We start from the raw sequence: 17,436 nt of genomic DNA on the forward strand, positions 1-17,436 counted from the left end.
TGAACAGATGCATCTCTCGGGCATTGCTCTCCCACACCTTTGCACGAAAGATACGGTACGATGCTCGTAGGGGCATCTGGCACGCGTCTAGGCAAGCCCCTCAGACAGCTTGATGACTATGCATCGCAGGATGCTGGACATGGCAAGGGCATCAACAGCCTCGCGCGGTGGCAGAAGGTGTAAAAACAGAATAATAATAATGAAATAATGGCAGTGTGAATACATACTCATTGGAAGCATATATCGTGCTACCCAGATATTGATGGGATGTCGTGTACGGAGTACAGAGTGCTCAGTTGGAGAGGCAGGTGCCGTTCAGGACATTACCTTCCTGCGCAGATGCCGGTGCGTATCTGATTTTGACCACCCATTTTCCCTTTTCCTTCATCTCCGAATACCTCGCCCAAACTTGACTCAAATTCTCTCTGCCCGTCGCCTTCAGGATCGAATCGAAACCTTCGCCGAGCATCTCGTGGCCCTTGGGCGCCGTGCCCATCATCTATCCCCTACAAAGATTCATCTGATTCATACAGCCTTCGAGAGACGAAGCATCCTCAATGGCCACTACCGTCGCCGCTTGAAGCCTGACAGCCACAAATCGACATGTTTCAGTCTTTGCATTGGCTCGACCTCTGCTCATGGCGCGTCACAACCCCCCGTCATCCGTCATCCGTCACCCGTCACAGGTGCACATTCACTTCTTTTACTGCACCTACATCCATAGTCCATGTCCATGTCGCTGCCTGACAACGCACACACCCCCACTCCCCCTTCCTCCTCGCCCCCCCCCGGCATCGCAGCCCATCACCACTTGCAGAACCTATCCCCTGTCGGTTCGGTGCCTCGTTCCATCCACTGGTCGCCGTCTCTGTCGTCTTAATGCAACTCTTCATCCGACAATCCTGGGGCTTCCGTCCTTTCCTGTCCTTATCTCGCCATCCGATCTTTCTCCCACTCCTCACCATCAACAACGAAGCTTCTACGGGCCTTTGAACACCAACGGCCTCGCCTTACTCGCGCCTCCTATTTTGAACGACAACCGACAGATCAGAGACGTAACTGCCACCGAATCGTTATCGAACACATCCAGGCTTGACCGCAACTCCCCCCCAAAAGTGTACCTTGCTTGACTTGTACGGACGAACCCCTGGATTTCGTGACGATCAACCGTACCTCCGTTCATCGTCTTGCCCTCTGGACACAATGAATCGGCATCTCACCAACATTGAGGAGCTTCAACGTCACCTGGCTCGACACGAGCAGGAAGTCGCACTCTGCAAAAGAGCCCTTGGCGAGAATATTGCTTGCGTCAACAATGCCCCCCTCCACGTCAGCAACGCCAGCGGTACAACACTGGGCGTCGACGTTGGAGTGGATGTCACACATGGCCAATCCAGCACGGGTCCCGTTGCGGATCCTACCTTGTGTGTAAGTTTCAACCTTGGCCATGCTTGATCGCGTATGTCTTGTGACACCAAGCAACAGGCAAACGACTCCAGGTTGCCGGTCGGGCTGTATCCCAAAGGGGTCCGTCCCCAGAAGAAGTCATCCTCCAGTACTGCCATGAGCCGGAGTGCTTCCACCAGCCGATCGAGGAACGAGACATTGCTGCCCTCTCACAGAACGGCAGCTTCCATTCCCAACATCACCTCGGACCACCGCACCAGCCTGCTGAATCGACAACTTCCGAGTGTCCAAGAGGATGGTACAGTCCCGGAGCTCGGCGTCGATCCGGCCACCTACCTCGCTCGTGTAGACGCCAACGAACTATCGTACATGTCCTTGACCAGCACCGACCTGTCACCACGAGACATTTACAGCAGCTTCAATGGCCCTTCGGCGTGCCCTTCCATGATATCGGCCACATCAACCATTGAGCTGACCCAGCCGATGACGCGGGAAAACAGCTTTATCGATAGACCTCTGGAAAATGCCACATCGCCGCTTTACTCCTCGCGGCTCCTGCAGGGGCATGACCTCATTTCGATGGGCCATGAAGCAACTCTGGCTTGCGCGACGACCGGCATGGTCGATTTGGTTGAAGAACAGCCCATCGGCGACCAGGAATTTTTCGGCCTCGGTGCCGGCTTTGCTCAGCCCATATTACCGCAGACATATTCCGCCTCGCCCCCGGGCGTCGACGACGGCAAGTCTCTGCTCCTGGCCTCTTCCTCGACGCCCATGGAGAAATCGGCGTCCAACACCAGCGCCACGAGCGCACGGTCGACTGCATCGAACGCCAGTCGACGCTTCCAGGAAGCCTGCAAGCGCGTGCGCCAGAACGGCAGCCGGAATCTCATCGCGCCCAAGCTGCAAAGGCCGAGCGGCAAAGCCCAAAGCGGCACCCCACCACCAACGACGATCGGCCGGCACCCGTCGCCAAGATCACCGTACCAACGGCCGAAGCACCCCCGAGTCTACTGCAATCAGTGCGATGACCACCCGGACGGCTTCAGGGGCGACCACGAGCTGCGACGACATTTGAGCGCCAAGCACATGGTGGCCGTAAAGAAGTTCATCTGTCGTGACCCGGCAACGGTTGGCCTAAAGTCGCCCGTTCAAGTCCTATACCCGCTCACCGATTGCAGGTCATGCGTCTCGAGGAAGCAGTACGGCGCCTACTACAATGCCGCCGCTCATCTTCGACGGACACATTTCAAGCCAAAGGCTGTACGAGGAAAGAACAAGACGTCGGAGGAGAGACGGGGAGGCAAGGGCGGCGGCGACTGGCCGCCCATGTCGGACCTGAGGATGTGGTACGAAGAGGTCACCGTCGCCAGCGACTGGACAGCGCAGCAGAACCAGGTCGGGAACGACGTCGAGTACGATATGTTGGAGAGTGAACACGTGTGCCCGGGTGTTGGGAACGGCTCCATCTCGTATGCGACCAATGACGCCTTTGGCACGGCCATGATGGACCCCTTTGAACGCCGGATGCACGATGTAGCAGGCGCCATGAGCGTGACTACCGGAGTGGCAACCGGCTATTCACAGTTTCAGGGTATGGATTACATGAATGAAGCAGCGCCGGAGTATCCTGCCGTTTCTCGAGGAAGCCACTCTCCCTTTCTCGCACACCTGACGGCAGCCACGACTGCGCCAATGCCGCATTACGACGCCGATGTCATTGCCGAAACCATCATGTGGCCGATGGAGGATTGCTAGAATGCGATTCACTTGCACGCTGTACGACAAGCCCGCCTCGTGTTTTCGCCTCTGTTCTCTCCGTCTCGTTTCGCCCGCATGCCTTACGACGGCGCGAGCGCTGCACCGTCCACATTCGTGACGTTTTTGGCTGTTGCTCGTTACTCGAGAATCTGGCAGTCGTGTTTGATCAAAAATATGGAGAAAACAAGAAAAAAACGGTCGATGCAGTTTTGTTTTAAAGTTCACATTTGTCCTTGTTTGTCCATTCCTGCGGCAGGCTCAGGAGGGAGTTGCGGGTATGGAGCGTTTGCATTTTTGATCAGTTTGGTGGGATACGTTTGTTCTGCCACGAAGCATCATCGAGCGAAAGCGTGCGGTTGATGTACCAAGACCCCATTTGTGCCCCAGAAAAGACCGGTTGACACATTTTTCGCTATTTCTCGGCGTAGCCCCTCTGTCTCGGAAGGCTTCCTGGTGATAGTGATGAATGGTACTATTCACTTCGCAAAAATGCAACTTACACGCTCAATACCGATGATGCCTGGAACTCGAGTCTCGCCGGCAAATTCTCGCCGGCATAGCCCACCCTTGCAAATACTCTGATCATGATGGGAATATTTTGATTGATAGCAATGAAGCAAGCAGTTTGTCCACGCAGCATCCATTGAAGCATCCTGCTGCCGTTCCCGTTTCCACCGCCGACTGTCCATGACAGCAGTTGCCAGGGAGCCAGCCGACACTCAGTATTTCCAATAACCTGCCACTATCCGCACCCATTCATCTTTCAATCACAGGTCCTATAGAATTTGTCGCGCTCCTGTTGAGTCAGGCAATCTTGATGTGCTTCTTGTCATTTTCGGTTGGGGCCGGTTCGTTGGACCAATGAAGGGATAGAAGTAGAATGTTGTCCGATTTCAGGGGTTCAATGTCCGATGTAGGCGCAGCCCGTATCACGGTGGTGGAGATTGACCGAAACCCTTCAATTATGGTATACGAGTCCCTCTCCTATAGACACTCTACAGTACACACACACGGAGGCGCGTCCGAGTTTATTACATGCCTCCATAAAGAGACACGTCACGCAGCAAAACATTCTTCGTACTCCCCGACTAACCATGTTGTTTCCTTGCTCGCATTGTCTCAACATCGAGTCATACTTACACATGCGGTCATCCTCCTCCAGGGTATCATATCCATCTGTCCGTACACATTAGAGACCGCGACCGTTGCTGCTGAGGTCAGAGGGGGCAGCTCTGCTTTTGCTAAGACCGATAGCAAATGACCCCCCTCGGCCTCTCAGACACATTAATTCTTCTTGACCTTCTCGGTCCACTCCTTGGCTCCCTTGACACCCTCGTGCGCGCGACGAAACAGTAGGCGTTCCCACTCTTCCAGTCCTCGTAGAAACTCCTGGCCATGGCCACCGATGCTCTCGTCAGCCTTGCGGGCGTGCAGACCGACGTCGCCGGCGCGGACGACAAAGGTGCGGCGAAGGACGGCGCTCAGATCTCGCTCGTCAAAGAGATCGAGCATGCGGACGCCGATGCCGTAAAAATGAGCGCTCAGGTCTCGCAGCGGGACGGCTCGCGGGTCGGCCTTGAGCGCGGCCGCCACCTGGTCCGAGAGGCATGACGGCAGGTTGAGCGTCAGCGGCGCCTTGGAGTCCTCGCCAGCGGCGGCGAGCGCAAGCATTTCGGCGAGCCAGAGCGGTAGCGTGAGAGCCGTGCCGGGTTTGAGTCCCGACGTGCTGTTGTCGAGGTGGCCGAGGTAAGGGCAGTCGAGCTCGAATTGGCAGGGGACTTTCTGCATCGCCGCGGGGGTTAGATGGTGGGAGAGCACGAGAGTCGTTGCGGTGACGGTGATGGGGGTTCGCACCTCGGCATCTGTCAGGATGGAGTTCACATCGTAGTACGACATGTTGGCGCTCTGGTCATATCATTGTTGACAATGGCTTGCTGATGCAGGTGTGCGGCTTGAACGATGCACAAGCAATTCGCCGTTGGTGCAGGTTGAAGTCGAGGTTGAAGGTCGCGACTCGCGAATCGCTCACCAATAATGCCGTTGCGAGAATCCGAGTATTAATTATTAATAGAACAGCAGCGCGGTCGGACGGTTTCGGTCCTCAGCCACACAGACGCTTCCGCCACACAGACACTAGCCACCATTCGGATTATCGGCGCATTTCGGCGCAAAAGTGACCTGAAGCTACAAAGTATGAACGGCGTGCCGAGGATCAACGAAGCTTGATTGACATCATCCCTTCTCCAACGCCGTCCATCCGCTGCACGTCAATTGGTAAGCCGAATTCTATTTCCCAAGCTGCTGCGTCATCATCTCCGCAGTTCCGCATCCCTTCGTCTTACTTATACTTGTAGTACCGTGCAGTTCGTCTTCACTGGGAATACCTCTCACCATCCTCCCACCCGCAAGATCACTGAAGACGAGGAACAGCCAGATCGCAACAATGTCGGCCGCCCTCCTTCGCACCACACCCGCCCTGCGCGCCGGTCTCCGGGCCTCCGCCAGGCCCATGGCTGCCATGACGTTTGCCCGCGGCAAAGCCACGCTGCCCGACCTCCCCTGTGAGCTTCCTCCTCGGCGTCCCTTTCCTCGTCCCGCTCCGTCCCGCCCCCGTCCATCCGGCCAATGTCCCTTGCCTGGTGAAAATTGGAACGAGTTTCGGACAGTATGCTAACCCTCGCCGTCCCGCAGACGACTATGCCGCCCTTGAGCCCTACATCTCGGGTCAGATTATGGAGCTGCACCACGCCAAGCACCATCAGACGTACGTCAACAGCTTCAATGCTGCTTGCGAGGCTCTCGACGAGGCCCAGAGCAAGAACGACACCAAAGCGGCCGCTGCGCAGGCGCCGCTCCTCAACTTTCATGGCGGCGGTCATGTCAACCACTCCCTCTTCTGGGAAAACCTTGCGCCAAACGGCAAGGGTGGCGGCGGCGAGCCCAACGGCAAGCTCCTTGTGCGTCGTTCCCTCTCCGTGGCCTCCCCAGAGCGTTGCTCCAAAGTGACTGACGCCCTTTACCCCAGGCTGCCATCAAGGAAGACTTTGGCTCCTTCGATCACCTCAAGAAGCAGACCAACGCCGCTCTCGCCGGGATACAAGGCTCCGGCTGGGCCTGGCTTGTCAAGGACAAAACGACGGGCACCCTCGGCCTCGTCACGCGTGCCAACCAGGACCCTGTCACCGGCAACCTCGAGCCCCTGCTCGGTATTGACGCTTGGGAGCACGCGTACTACCTGCAGTACCAGAACCGCAAGGCCGAGTACTTTGGTGCCATCTGGGAGGTCATCAATTGGGGCACCGTTGCCAAGCGGTTTGAGAAATAGAGCATGGGGCGTGTGTACTGTATCATTATGAAAACGTGCTGGGCTCAAATTCTATCATGAAGATGGCTGATAAAGCTTGTATCTTGATAGCCTTTTGCAACTCCATCGTCGCATGCACATGACAGCGCAAGGCTACGCGGCCTTGGCTACATCTCATCTCACGCACCGACAGATCCCCGCATTCGCATCCTGGTGTGCCGCATGGCTCTACGGCCCGCCCCCGAGGTCCACGGCTGGGCTTGGAACCTTTCGCGGCACAGAAAAGGCCCTGGCAATCATCCACGACCCCGCCTTTGCTTGAAGCGCTTCCCTCCACTCGCTCCAAGCAACGGCGGCATCAAGACGTCGGGAAGCCGGTGACGGGGTAGCAGCTGGGAGCTCATGGCAAGGGCCACGGAGCGGCCCACCGGACGATGCTCCGATAAGCGACGAGCTCAGGCAAGTCCTCTCTCTCGAAAATTTCGCTCGCATAGTCGTACCAGTCTGCATTGGCGGCCTTGGTAGAAGGCTCGAAGAACTTGACATAGTCCCACCACTCCGGGTACCAGCCTGCACAGTCCCAGCCGACTATGGCGACGATTTTGGTGTTGTCGATGATGATGTTTCGCGGACAGAGCTCGCCGTGAGATAGGACGACCGAAGCTGTCTCTCGAAACTGGTTACTTATCCTTCCGACCAACGCTCTCGGAACGGAGGGGTGCATGGCGGCGAGGAGGAATGCCACGAACTGGGCCTGCGTCGGACGGGGACGAATGGCCCAATACGTCCTGCTTTGGCGTTTCTCGAGAAGCAACGAGTAATCGCCGGAGATGACGGAGCCAAGCTGGTGGTCGGACATTTCCAAGGCGCCACGTGTCGTCTTGCGCATGAGCTTGACAATTTTACCAAGCTGGTGGGCCATGTCGTACTTGGCAGCGGGCAACAGCGTAGACCAAACATCCTCCAGAAGGGCACCGCGAGCCACTCGGTCTAGGGCACCGTCGACGGCAGTTGTCACGGGCGTCAAACGCAGCAGGGGCAAGCTCGATTGATTCCGTATCGTCTCGTTCATAACGAGTCCTGCATCAGTAATTTGGAAGAAATGGGTCCCCGCTGCAGGGAACAGCTTTTTGTTCGCCGTCGGCACGAGCGTGAGTCGAAGAAGACGGTAGCGCAAGAGGCTTACAAGGTAGATGGTATTCTCATTCGACCGCGGCACTATTGTCATGCGAGGGACGTAAGGAGGCCGCACCGACGAACAGCGGCGAAGAGCAGGCGGACGGAAACGCACCTGGGCACAGCAGAGGTGGCCTCTGCAGCTGCACACGCGAGTCGTAGCCAGCCGAGGGCTCCGTCAGCCGCTCCTCGAGCTCACCGTAGGAACGCTTCCGAGACCCTCCGGCGGATGAGGTGGACATTTGAGTCGCCAACGGTCCGAGTCCCTCGTCCGAGTCCTCCGCACCGCCGACTGACTGACCCAAGCCAGTGGCATTGGCACCGCTACGGATGGGTCCTGGCTTTCTTTCCTCCGTCACGTACGATGTGATGGATAAATCGTTTCCACCGGCAGAAATTCCTCGCAGGAAAACGACGCGCTCTGGATTCATACCGGTGGTATCCGTCGTCGGTGGCTCCATCGTGATAGTTGCCCGGTTGGGATAGCAGTCGTATGTGGCCCGCCCTAGAATAGGCTCTCAGAGGTTTCTGCGAGAGAAAATCGGGCGAAAAAGGGGAGAAAAAATTGTAATAAAAGGAAAGCAAGAGTAGGAAGAGAAGGAAGGGAAGGATGGAAAGGCATCAAAGAGGGATCGGCATACCGAAGGACGAAGCGGATCGAGAGGAGTGCGAATCAACGTCCGGCACTTGAGGAACAACAGAATCGACTGGTACAGAGACGGTGGATGGAAAAGAAAATATCTGGCAATAAATCCTGGCCAGCTACGCGTTTTCACCCAGTAGAAGCTGGAAACTAACTACGATGAACTTCAAGTAGGAGCGGTGCAGTGAATCGGTGGCTCATGACGTCACCGATCGAACCACCAAAAAATGCCCTCTAGCGCCCCCTCATCCAGCTTCTCTTCCTCCCCCTCGGTGAAATAAATGCGAGCGGTGGATGGAGGCCTTCGTTTTGCTCAACAGCTAGCACCTCCCAGCCCTTGACGGAACGCGTGGTGATGTTGTGAGGCCCGAGAAATCGTCAGATTGGTCCGACGAGACAGCGAATGGCAGGCAGCCAACACACCAACAACTCCAACGCAGAAATAACAGCTCATCGCCTCAACCAACGTGCAACCAACGTGCCTGCACCAACGCACGATCAACGTTCAGCCAAGTCACGGCCGAGGCACCTTCGAGGTACCGCAAAGGCACCCTCAAGGCACACTCAAGGCACAGTCGAGGCACAGTCGAGACACACTGACGTGCATGAATCCGACAGCTTCCCCGCACTTCGTTCCGGTCAAGTTGCCCACGCTGTGCTCCGTACTCTGCTCGCATGATTCGAGTATTGAAGTTGCACGCTCCGCTGCCCCAGGATTCCACGCCGATTCAGCAGGGCCACACTTCGAGCTGTGACGGAGTTGATATTGCCGGCGCCCTGCCGTGTCAGCAGAACCCATAGGCAGTCTCGTCATCCGTCACCCGTCACCTCGGATAGCCGTCACCTCGGATAGCCGTGAAAGGTGTGATAACGCCTGGTCGGTCTCTGAACTCTGGACGCGCTTCGATCGGCAGGCGTATACCCAAAATCACACAAAAGTCGATGGGACCCATGCCGTCGGCTCCCGGTGTCGTCCTTGGGTGTCTGTAAATACGCAGTGCCGCCCTCAAAATGCGGCTCGCAAAGTGCCACGCCGCTGCTTGGGCCCTCGGCAGCTCACGATTCCTTACGCCTGCGGCTGCCGCTGCCTCGGCATCGCCCATCCAACCGGACCACGAGAGTGCGGGAAGAAACTGCCATCACATCTTCAACGCCATCCATTCCGCCGGTCGGCAATGGGGCTCGGCCGTCAAGCACAACGGTCTCAGCTTCTTCCCCGCCGCGATACCAAAGGGAACCCTGCTGTATCATGGATCCAACACGGACAGCATACCCCGAGGACCCGAGTGGCTTGCCTTCGAGGTCGAGCATGCCGAGGCCTTTGCCTTGTCCGTCACTCTCCCGGGCAGGCAGCATGACCAACTGGTGGGACAGAAGCCTCTGATTCCATCTTCTGCCCGTCGCAGAGACGCAGGCCGAGGTCAGCAAAATAGGCGGGGTTATCTGCACACCTACAGAGCTGAGAGGGATCTCAAAATACTCTACCTCGACGGAATGAGCGCCGGCAAGACGCACATGGGAACTCTTGATACCCAGGATCTCCTTCTTCGCGAGAACAACACGCCTCCCGCCTGGGACTCGTTCATGGACGAGCTCGATCGTGCCGGCAGCATTTGCGACTTGATGACCGAGTGGGCGTACGATGGCTTCGTGCGCTTGGAGATTGGCTTCGAAGTCGTCTATTGCAACTTCTCCAACGGCATCGATCTCGTTGCCATGAAGCGCACCCTTCTGCACCCCGATGCGGACAAATCACCGTACGACCCCATGAAACCGTTCCAATGGGCACGAGCGGCGTCGGAACGATACGATGGCATAGGCGGACACCGACTCACCCTTGACTTCTCCTCCATGGTGTCGGCCTTCTTCTTCCCCGTCGACCTATCAAACACCGACGCTAACCGACCAGACCTGCCTCGCCTGGTCGCTGTCAGCCTCGACGAGTTGCGGGACATCAAGGCCTACCTGCGCGAGGTTTGCACGCAGCCGCGGAGGTACACGGTCAACTGGCAGGCCGTCGTCGACATGATCGTGACTCGATACTCGGCCCGCTTCGCCCTGATGGCTTCTACCCTCCTGTCGCCTTCGGATTTCGTCGAGGAGCTTGATGTCGTCTCGAGAACGTACTTTGACGCGCCATCCCTTCCGGGCGACATCACCGTGGCGAGCCCCGAAAACAGGACGGCCGAGGCAATCGATTCCTGCACGGTGCACTACCTTCTCCCGACCTACCTGGACAGGGACCGATGGGACGTCGAAGACGACATGATCCACACGGCCCTGAAGCGAGTCGTCGGCCAAATCTGCAACCAGTTGTTCGTCATGCGAGCCGTCATCCTGAAGGCCTCGGCGCGAGATGATCCGTTGACCGACTTGAGCTTGACGATGGGAAACGACGGTGGCGCACCGAATCTGGACGAGGCTGTCGCTCGATGTCGCCAGAGCCTGGAAAGGTTACGAGAGGATCTCTCTTGGACAACGTGGAGGAGGCCGCAGGCGTGCCCGGTCAACGAGTTGCTCATGATAGCCATGTGGCCTCTCGGCGACGCCGAGGACTACTGGACCCCCCGCTGCCGGTCGGTGGATGAAGTCGGGTACAGCAGAAGGAGCTACTGGAGAGGCACATGATCAGACAAGGGTGCTCATGATTTCGTTACCCTCAGGATGTCGAGGCAAACGTGCAAGCCATGTACCAACCACTACAGGGTGCTGGTGTGGAGAGATGTGCAACATCACTGTCATGGGACCTTAGAACACCGAGACGGTCCCGGGGAAATGGATTGGGCCCTTGCGTTCATCGTGGATGCACGACCTCGGGCAGCACAAGCACGCTTGATATGTATCGCACACGGCCGGAACGCGTGGAGGCTTGCTCGGCGAAGTGAGAGACGAAGCGTTGCAGGAGCGGAGATAACGGGGAGAACCGAAGACGACGCGACGACGCAGGTTCTCATCACCACGCTCGCTCTCACCGCTACATCTGACCCAGCTCGTCGGGTCCGATCTTGTGCGCCTGATGCACAAGGTTCATTGCCGCTCCCGGGCCTTGCAACGCCTGCTTCGCTTGAGCCCAAGCCACAACCATCCCAACACGAACCTGCCATTTGCGATTCAAGCCTGCCACGTAGCCGTCGAACATGGCTTTCGAGAGCCCGTTTACCCCGCCTGGGGGTTATGGGGTCCGGTAATGCCGTCGTCAGCTTCATGCCCGAACCTGCCTTGACAGTGCGGCCCCGAACTTGTGCAACCTTCAACGGCACCCGAAGCCTTCTGCGTTCGGCCTCTCAGCTACTCTCGCTCAACGCAGAGTGGAAGAGCAGGGCCATGGCGTCCTTCGTCGAAACTGATGGCGGAATAGATCGGAACGTCCAACATACGCCGAGGCGATGCTCCCGCCGCGCAGATGGGTAGGGAAATAAGCACCAAAGTCTCATGCTGCCGCCCGCCCGTCGCCGCATCAGAATGAGAGCACTTTGCTGCCAAGGCCCTCGGCCAGGGACCTGGTGGCGTCGCCTTGTGACACAAGCCGCTCTACGATGCGTTGTTCTTGCGTCAGGAAGTCCCGAACGAGCCGCTACCATGTGTTGAATACCATTTTCGGATGGCCTGCGGGATGGGTTACCGACTGTTGTCATCCGATTTCAAGATTCAAGCTCCGGAACCGTCTTGTCGGGATTTGGGCTACACCAAACTCAAGACTACCATCCGTCCAGTCGATGAATCCTCATGCCAGCTGTGCGACGGCATCCTACGTGTAATGCATGAGTTACTCAGGCGCGGAAGGGCAGCTACGCGATTTCACACGAGCGAGGCGAAATGCCCTCTCTTTACGCGCGAACAGCACGACCGACCGCGTATACGATGGCCGCCGAGACGGGACGGCGAGCTCGGTGTCGACCTGGTATCTAGATCTCGTGCACCAAAGCCACATAAATCGTTCATGGTATACCCGAAGCGACGAAAGGAACCATCTGACTGAGCTCGTCGTCGGCCGCCAAGGGAGCGGGGGGGGGGGGGGGGGCAGATGATTGCCGTGTTCCGAGTGGATGCCGTTGTCGCCGCGCCGCTTGCTTTCTCTTCATCGAACACCGATCCCACGTAGGACATTGCTGCGACGAGCCAACGACGACACCCGCTTTCACGACCTCGTAGCCGGGGTCATGGGCGCATTTGCGTTTCGATACATGACGTGCATTCATCACCCCGCCGCCGTAGGAAGTGGCTACCCCATTCATCATCTTGGGGTATTACCGACGAGCCTGCCTCCGCGGCCCCAGGCGCTGGTGGGAAGTGTCGATCTGGTGGCACAGCGTCAAGGCAGTGACACAGTTGCATACAGCCCTGATCTGCACATAGCCGCATACGGCACACAACGCATGAGGAGAGCCCCTAAATGGCGGCTCGGCGATGGTGCCCACGCAAGCGTCAAGTCTCCTGATGCGAGAAGTCGAGGTCGTCGACTTGCCTACTTTACCGCACTCGGACGACGACCGTTCAGGCTGCTCAAATCAGGTGGTACAAGTCTTGACGAGGAGAGAGAAGTGACCAGAGAATTCTGCGGCAAAGCGAATTGTGGCTGTCAGGAGAGTCTCGCGTGAGGACTCGAAGCGACGGACCGGAGGCGGTAAAGCTGCCCTCGATCCTCCTCCGAGCCGGCTTCACATCTGCCAAACGATAAGCCTTGTCGAGCGGCGTCCCTGACTCCGGGAAATTGCAACGACACCGACCCATTGGGTCGGGACGCGCTTGGCACAGTCCGGGCATGCTGTCTCAGATCGCAGTCAGTCGATTGTTCGTTCGGAAGACGGTTCGGCGCTCTCGTCAATTCGCCGCGACGTTGGCTAGCCGAGAATCTGCAGGGTCGGCTTCTAATTTAGTGCGTCTTGTCGTCTTGTCGAGGAACGACGACGGCGGCCTTGTCTCAGCGTTCCAAGGAGCCGGGACCGGGACCGTCTCCTCGCATGCGAACAGCTTGCCGCCGTCGACGAGCCTGGTAGCGAAGCACGGCGGGCAGATTACACAGCGAGCATCCTCATGCACGTCGAACCGGCGGTCTGGATTGCTCAAGCATACGGCCGCTTAACCAATGACCGCGGTACATCCTACCCGAGGGCTCAGACAAGAAGAGACAATCGTCGGTCGCTTGCATACTCTTGGTGTCTCTCCTACCTCGGCAACACTTCTTAAACCAACTCCATGTCTCTTTTCCCTCTCGCTTTCCTCCGAAGAAATGGCCATGACCATGGCCGATAATGTTATCAGGAAAGCCTGCGATCGCTGCCATTTCCAGAAGCTGAGCTGTAAGCGTGTCGGCGACGAAGCCTGCGAGCGCTGTGTGCGTCTTCACGCCGAATGCAAGTCCAGTCCCTCTCTGCGGTATAAGAAGCAAGTCCAGCAGCAGAAAAGCCATCACCAGCAGCAGCCGCCACAACAGCCGCAACAGCAGCAGCAGAATCAGCAGCAGCAACAGCAGCAGCAGCAGCAGCAACACCATCACCATCAACAACTTCCTCAGCAGCAACAACAGCAGCAACAAGAACAGCAACAGAAACAGCAACAACAGATACAGCAGATTCAACAGATACAGCATCAGCACCTGCTGCTGCAGAATCAACAAGCGCATCAGCAGCATCCAACTCCAAGCTCGCAACCTATCCTGAGTGGGCATCCATCACCAAGGCGACGGAGGACGGGAAGCGACCTGAACCTCATCCAACCCGAAGCAGGTATGCTGCGGCTTACCATCTGCCCCTTTCTCTTCCGACCAGCCGGCTCTGCCTTGACATGTGATGCGGAAGACTGATCCGTGTGCTCCCAGAACCCATTTCACCGCAAGCAGGCGACTTTGCGACGGCCCACCACCCTGTCGCCGGCCCTGACACGGCTCTTGAGCTCGGGGACTTCAACTTTAATTTTGAGCAGCTGGCATTCTTGACACCTACGCAAGTGGAACCTTTGACTGTGCTTCCTGGGACGGCCGATCAGTTTCAAAATCCACCACCGTTCACGGAAGCTTGGGAACAACAGTTGGCGTCGACTTCGGAAGGATTCCCGGCTCCAGTTGCACCTCATCCGTTCTCACCCTCGAGCGGTTCTCCGTTTCATCGACCCGTGCCTTCGCTTGCGCCGAAGAGACGATCTTGCATAGGCGAGAACGTCGGGACGGACAGACGTCAGCGGAAGCGACCGAGGCACCGGGCGAGACAAATCGCGTTGAGGCACGTAGCCCACGCACCCATGCAGAGTCGGGAGGTACCGACATCTCACTGGATGGCGCAACTAACCGATATCAATTCCCGCTTGCTTGACCTGGCGTCCATCCTGCCGCAGCACTTTGGCGTGGTGGTGAACGGAAATGGTCTCTCGACGGGTGACGGCAACGGGTTCCCCATCGACGAGATGTTCAAGCTTACGCGAGGCGTAGCCGACATCCTCGACCGGCTCTCTGGTGTAGGCCGAAGTAAAGATAGCAAACGGTCGGACGGCAAAGACCCGGGCAACGACATGTTCGTTCTTTCGACCTATGTTCGTCTGCTGGATATGTACCAACGCGTTTTCACCCTCGTCCGCCACGAGATCGCCGAGCCAGACTCTGGCGTCGCATTCCGATGCTGGAAGTTGCCGGACGTGACGGTTGGTTCCTTTGCCGTCGAGTCGTCACCGTGGCTCCAAATGTCACTGACGATCCAGCTCGCGGAAGAATTCCTCATTCGGCTGCGCAACGCTACGGCCGCGCTCGACCCTGCGCTTCGAAGCGGCGAGCCGCAGCCGGTTTGCGACGGAACCAATGGCAACTCGACATTTTTCGACGTCGTGGATGCATCATTCTACGCCGTGAGGGCCAAGGAGGAGAGCTTGTTGAAGGACCTGGCGGAGCTTCGGGACAAGATTGAGGCCTTTTTGGATGGTTAGCTGGGCCTCATTCAGATGGCGCTACAGGAAACGGTGATCGATCAGTCGTCCACCGCTTCCATAGCTGGGCGAAGTGTTCCCTTCTCTTTGCTTTTTCAAACCTTTTTTGGGTTTTTCCTGTTGCTATTATGCACCAGAGTAATTATTAGGAGTTGATCATGTGTAAGTTGACTCCAACCGTGCGAACAATATTTGTTCAAGGTGAAGCAAAAACGATTTGTGTTGAGTCGCCTGTGGCACAAAACCTCTCTCAGAACCTGGGCATCCATTCTGGTACTTTTGCTCTCACTTGGAATAGAACGAGGCACGATTAGAGGTCCGCATGAAGCGGTATCAAGATTCGGTTCTGCTCTCCAATGGTATCACACAGAATTCGCTTACAATGTCAGTCTTACTGGGCTCAGATGTCAAACAAGGCGTAGCTTGTGAATGACGTCGTGGGAGGTTGAAGATTAATCATTCGGTTCGCGGGATTAAGGAGAAAACAGGGCCTCCTTTGCATGAAGAGTTCCAGATTGTTATCGGTGAAGGCGGAACAAGCAGTCGTCTTCGACACCACAATTGACAGCGTCTCTATCCACGGGGAGGGACTCATCCTTGCTCGCTACTGCCTTTAACTGTTGAACTAACACCGCAGTTTGCTTGCCTTGGGGAAGCAGATGGCTGCATATCATCAGAATAAGCCATTTGCATTGAATGCCACATGTCTTTTGTTTGCCTTTTTCCAGTGAATGAATATGTTCCGTTCTGTTCCAGATCGGTCCGTTCTTGGTTCCGTGTGAAGACAAGTGCCTGTATACTCCAATACCGAATCACTGACATGGCGAGTCGCACACAAAGAGACAACCACGCTTGTCCACGGGAGGAGACGATATTCATATACGTGATCTTGCATGAGTGTATGCTGAAAGCACAACATGTAATTTGAATGATTTTGCACTCCGCGTTCAACACAGCGTGATCCGACGCTGTTATTCAGTGCCACCTGTTTGCTCGTTCGGCATCGTGAGAAAATATCGACTGCTGGCTCGTTTCAATAATTCAAACGCAAGTGCGCCAGGCATTTTGCGGTGCGCGTACTCGGTCCATTCGTCAAAGATGAGCCCCTCCCGGATAGTTGCCGAGTGAACTAAAGTTAGGTCTGCAGGCTGGCCCGTCCACCTCTCTGAACGGGACGGAGGCAGGCCGTGGTCGACTGCGGCAGAGTTGGCGCCGTCCCGCCACGCGCCACCCATGCCGGGATATGTCTACCAGTCTCAGCGTCCCAGGTTGCCGTCATGCTTTGCCGTCATGCTTCACGCCACGCGCGGTAACAGCTCACAAGCCATGGTGTACATGAGACTGCTACATGTGTTCATGGCATCCCTGACATGTGGGGCTTGAGTGCCCTGCACTTGAGACTTCATCTGATTCCCTCGTATTCACGCCTATCGGCCATAAGCTTCGGCCGCCGGTTGTCATTGTTGATTGCGACTTGGGCATGGCCATTTCGAGATGTGGAAAAAGCCTGGCGATCGCCGTCAACACGAAATGGCCATCGGGAGTCATCGACAGGACCCGTGACCGTATCTGCGTCTCCGTCGTTGCCTGCTCTGCCTTGACGTCTCAGCATGCCTTGCCATGCCTTGCCATGCCGTTCTCGTTCTCGGCAATATGCGGCCAGTGACATCGGCTCGATAACTAGCCGACATGGCACTATCCGCTTCGCGAATACGGTGCGGTGCAGTGCAGCGGGGCACGTGGGAAGCGTTTTCATCCCAGCCTTCCATCCCTCGCTAGTTGCACCCGATTCTGTGTTCAAGGCACGGCGGAAACGAGTCGTTGGGCCATCGGGGACTCATCGGGGACCAGATCCGGGGGATGAAATGGCGTAGCATCCAGGAGACCACTTACACTTTGAGCGAGGTGAAAGACAGCATGTACTTTGCATCTTCCTTGCATACTCAGTCGTACCCATCACTTGATCTTGGGCTGCCTCTCGGAGGCGGTGAGAGAGGATCGACAGGGACCCAAGATGCGTCGTTCCCCCAGCCACGGCAAGTTTCCCCTCAAAGCCTGGCCTCGTCGTATATCTGCCCGAAACCACGGCGCGGGCTCCATTAAGTCGCTTCGCCGATTGGGGCCCGTCTCTCCGCATGCTACCGTTTCGAAATGTCACGCAGCCTAGCAACGAACGAATGCATGAAGTAGCCGCAGTAATTTGGCCAAGTGACCCTGTGGCCCGAAATCTGCA

General features: G+C 56.9%; 6 protein-coding genes across 6 annotated transcripts; 4 read left to right on the top strand and 2 right to left on the bottom strand.

Annotated features, from left to right (window-relative positions):
* Positions 1-1,203: 1,203 nt before the first annotated feature.
* Positions 1,204-3,165, top strand: DCS_05507 (uncharacterized protein; the record flags this gene model as incomplete). The annotated part of the gene is made up of 2 exons (XM_040802810.1): positions 1,204-1,428; positions 1,486-3,165. 2 exons carry the CDS (start codon positions 1,204-1,206, stop codon positions 3,163-3,165), a joined length of 1,905 nt encoding a protein of 634 aa, XP_040657843.1.
* Positions 3,166-4,452: 1,287 nt separating this feature from the next.
* DCS_05508 (DNA replication complex GINS protein psf-3) lies at positions 4,453-5,064 on the bottom strand (the record flags this gene model as incomplete). The annotated part of the gene is made up of 1 exon (XM_040802811.1): positions 4,453-5,064. One exon carries the CDS (start codon positions 5,062-5,064, stop codon positions 4,453-4,455), a length of 612 nt encoding a protein of 203 aa, XP_040657844.1.
* Positions 5,065-5,611: 547 nt separating this feature from the next.
* On the top strand, positions 5,612-6,493 carry DCS_05509 (putative SOD2-superoxide dismutase precursor, mitochondrial; the record flags this gene model as incomplete). Its single annotated transcript, XM_040802812.1, has 3 exons — positions 5,612-5,729; positions 5,860-6,125; positions 6,194-6,493. The coding sequence occupies 3 exons, from the start codon at positions 5,612-5,614 to the stop codon at positions 6,491-6,493; spliced, it is 684 nt and encodes a 227-aa protein (XP_040657845.1).
* Positions 6,494-6,872: 379 nt separating this feature from the next.
* DCS_05510 (uncharacterized protein) lies at positions 6,873-8,109 on the bottom strand (the record flags this gene model as incomplete). The annotated part of the gene is made up of 2 exons (XM_040802813.1): positions 6,873-7,690; positions 7,764-8,109. 2 exons carry the CDS (start codon positions 8,107-8,109, stop codon positions 6,873-6,875), a joined length of 1,164 nt encoding a protein of 387 aa, XP_040657846.1.
* Positions 8,110-9,302: 1,193 nt separating this feature from the next.
* DCS_05511 (uncharacterized protein) lies at positions 9,303-10,919 on the top strand (the record flags this gene model as incomplete). The annotated part of the gene is made up of 1 exon (XM_040802814.1): positions 9,303-10,919. The coding sequence occupies one exon, from the start codon at positions 9,303-9,305 to the stop codon at positions 10,917-10,919; it is 1,617 nt and encodes a 538-aa protein (XP_040657847.1).
* A 2,458-nt stretch (positions 10,920-13,377) lies between these two features.
* Positions 13,378-15,203, top strand: DCS_05512 (uncharacterized protein; the record flags this gene model as incomplete). The annotated part of the gene is made up of 2 exons (XM_040802815.1): positions 13,378-14,017; positions 14,110-15,203. 2 exons carry the CDS (start codon positions 13,378-13,380, stop codon positions 15,201-15,203), a joined length of 1,734 nt encoding a protein of 577 aa, XP_040657848.1.
* Between the last annotated feature and the right edge of the window lie 2,233 nt (positions 15,204-17,436).

Source organism: Drechmeria coniospora, chromosome 02 (assembly GCF_001625195.1).
Source record: "Drechmeria coniospora strain ARSEF 6962 chromosome 02, whole genome shotgun sequence".
Lineage (NCBI taxonomy): Eukaryota > Fungi > Ascomycota > Sordariomycetes > Hypocreales > Ophiocordycipitaceae > Drechmeria > Drechmeria coniospora.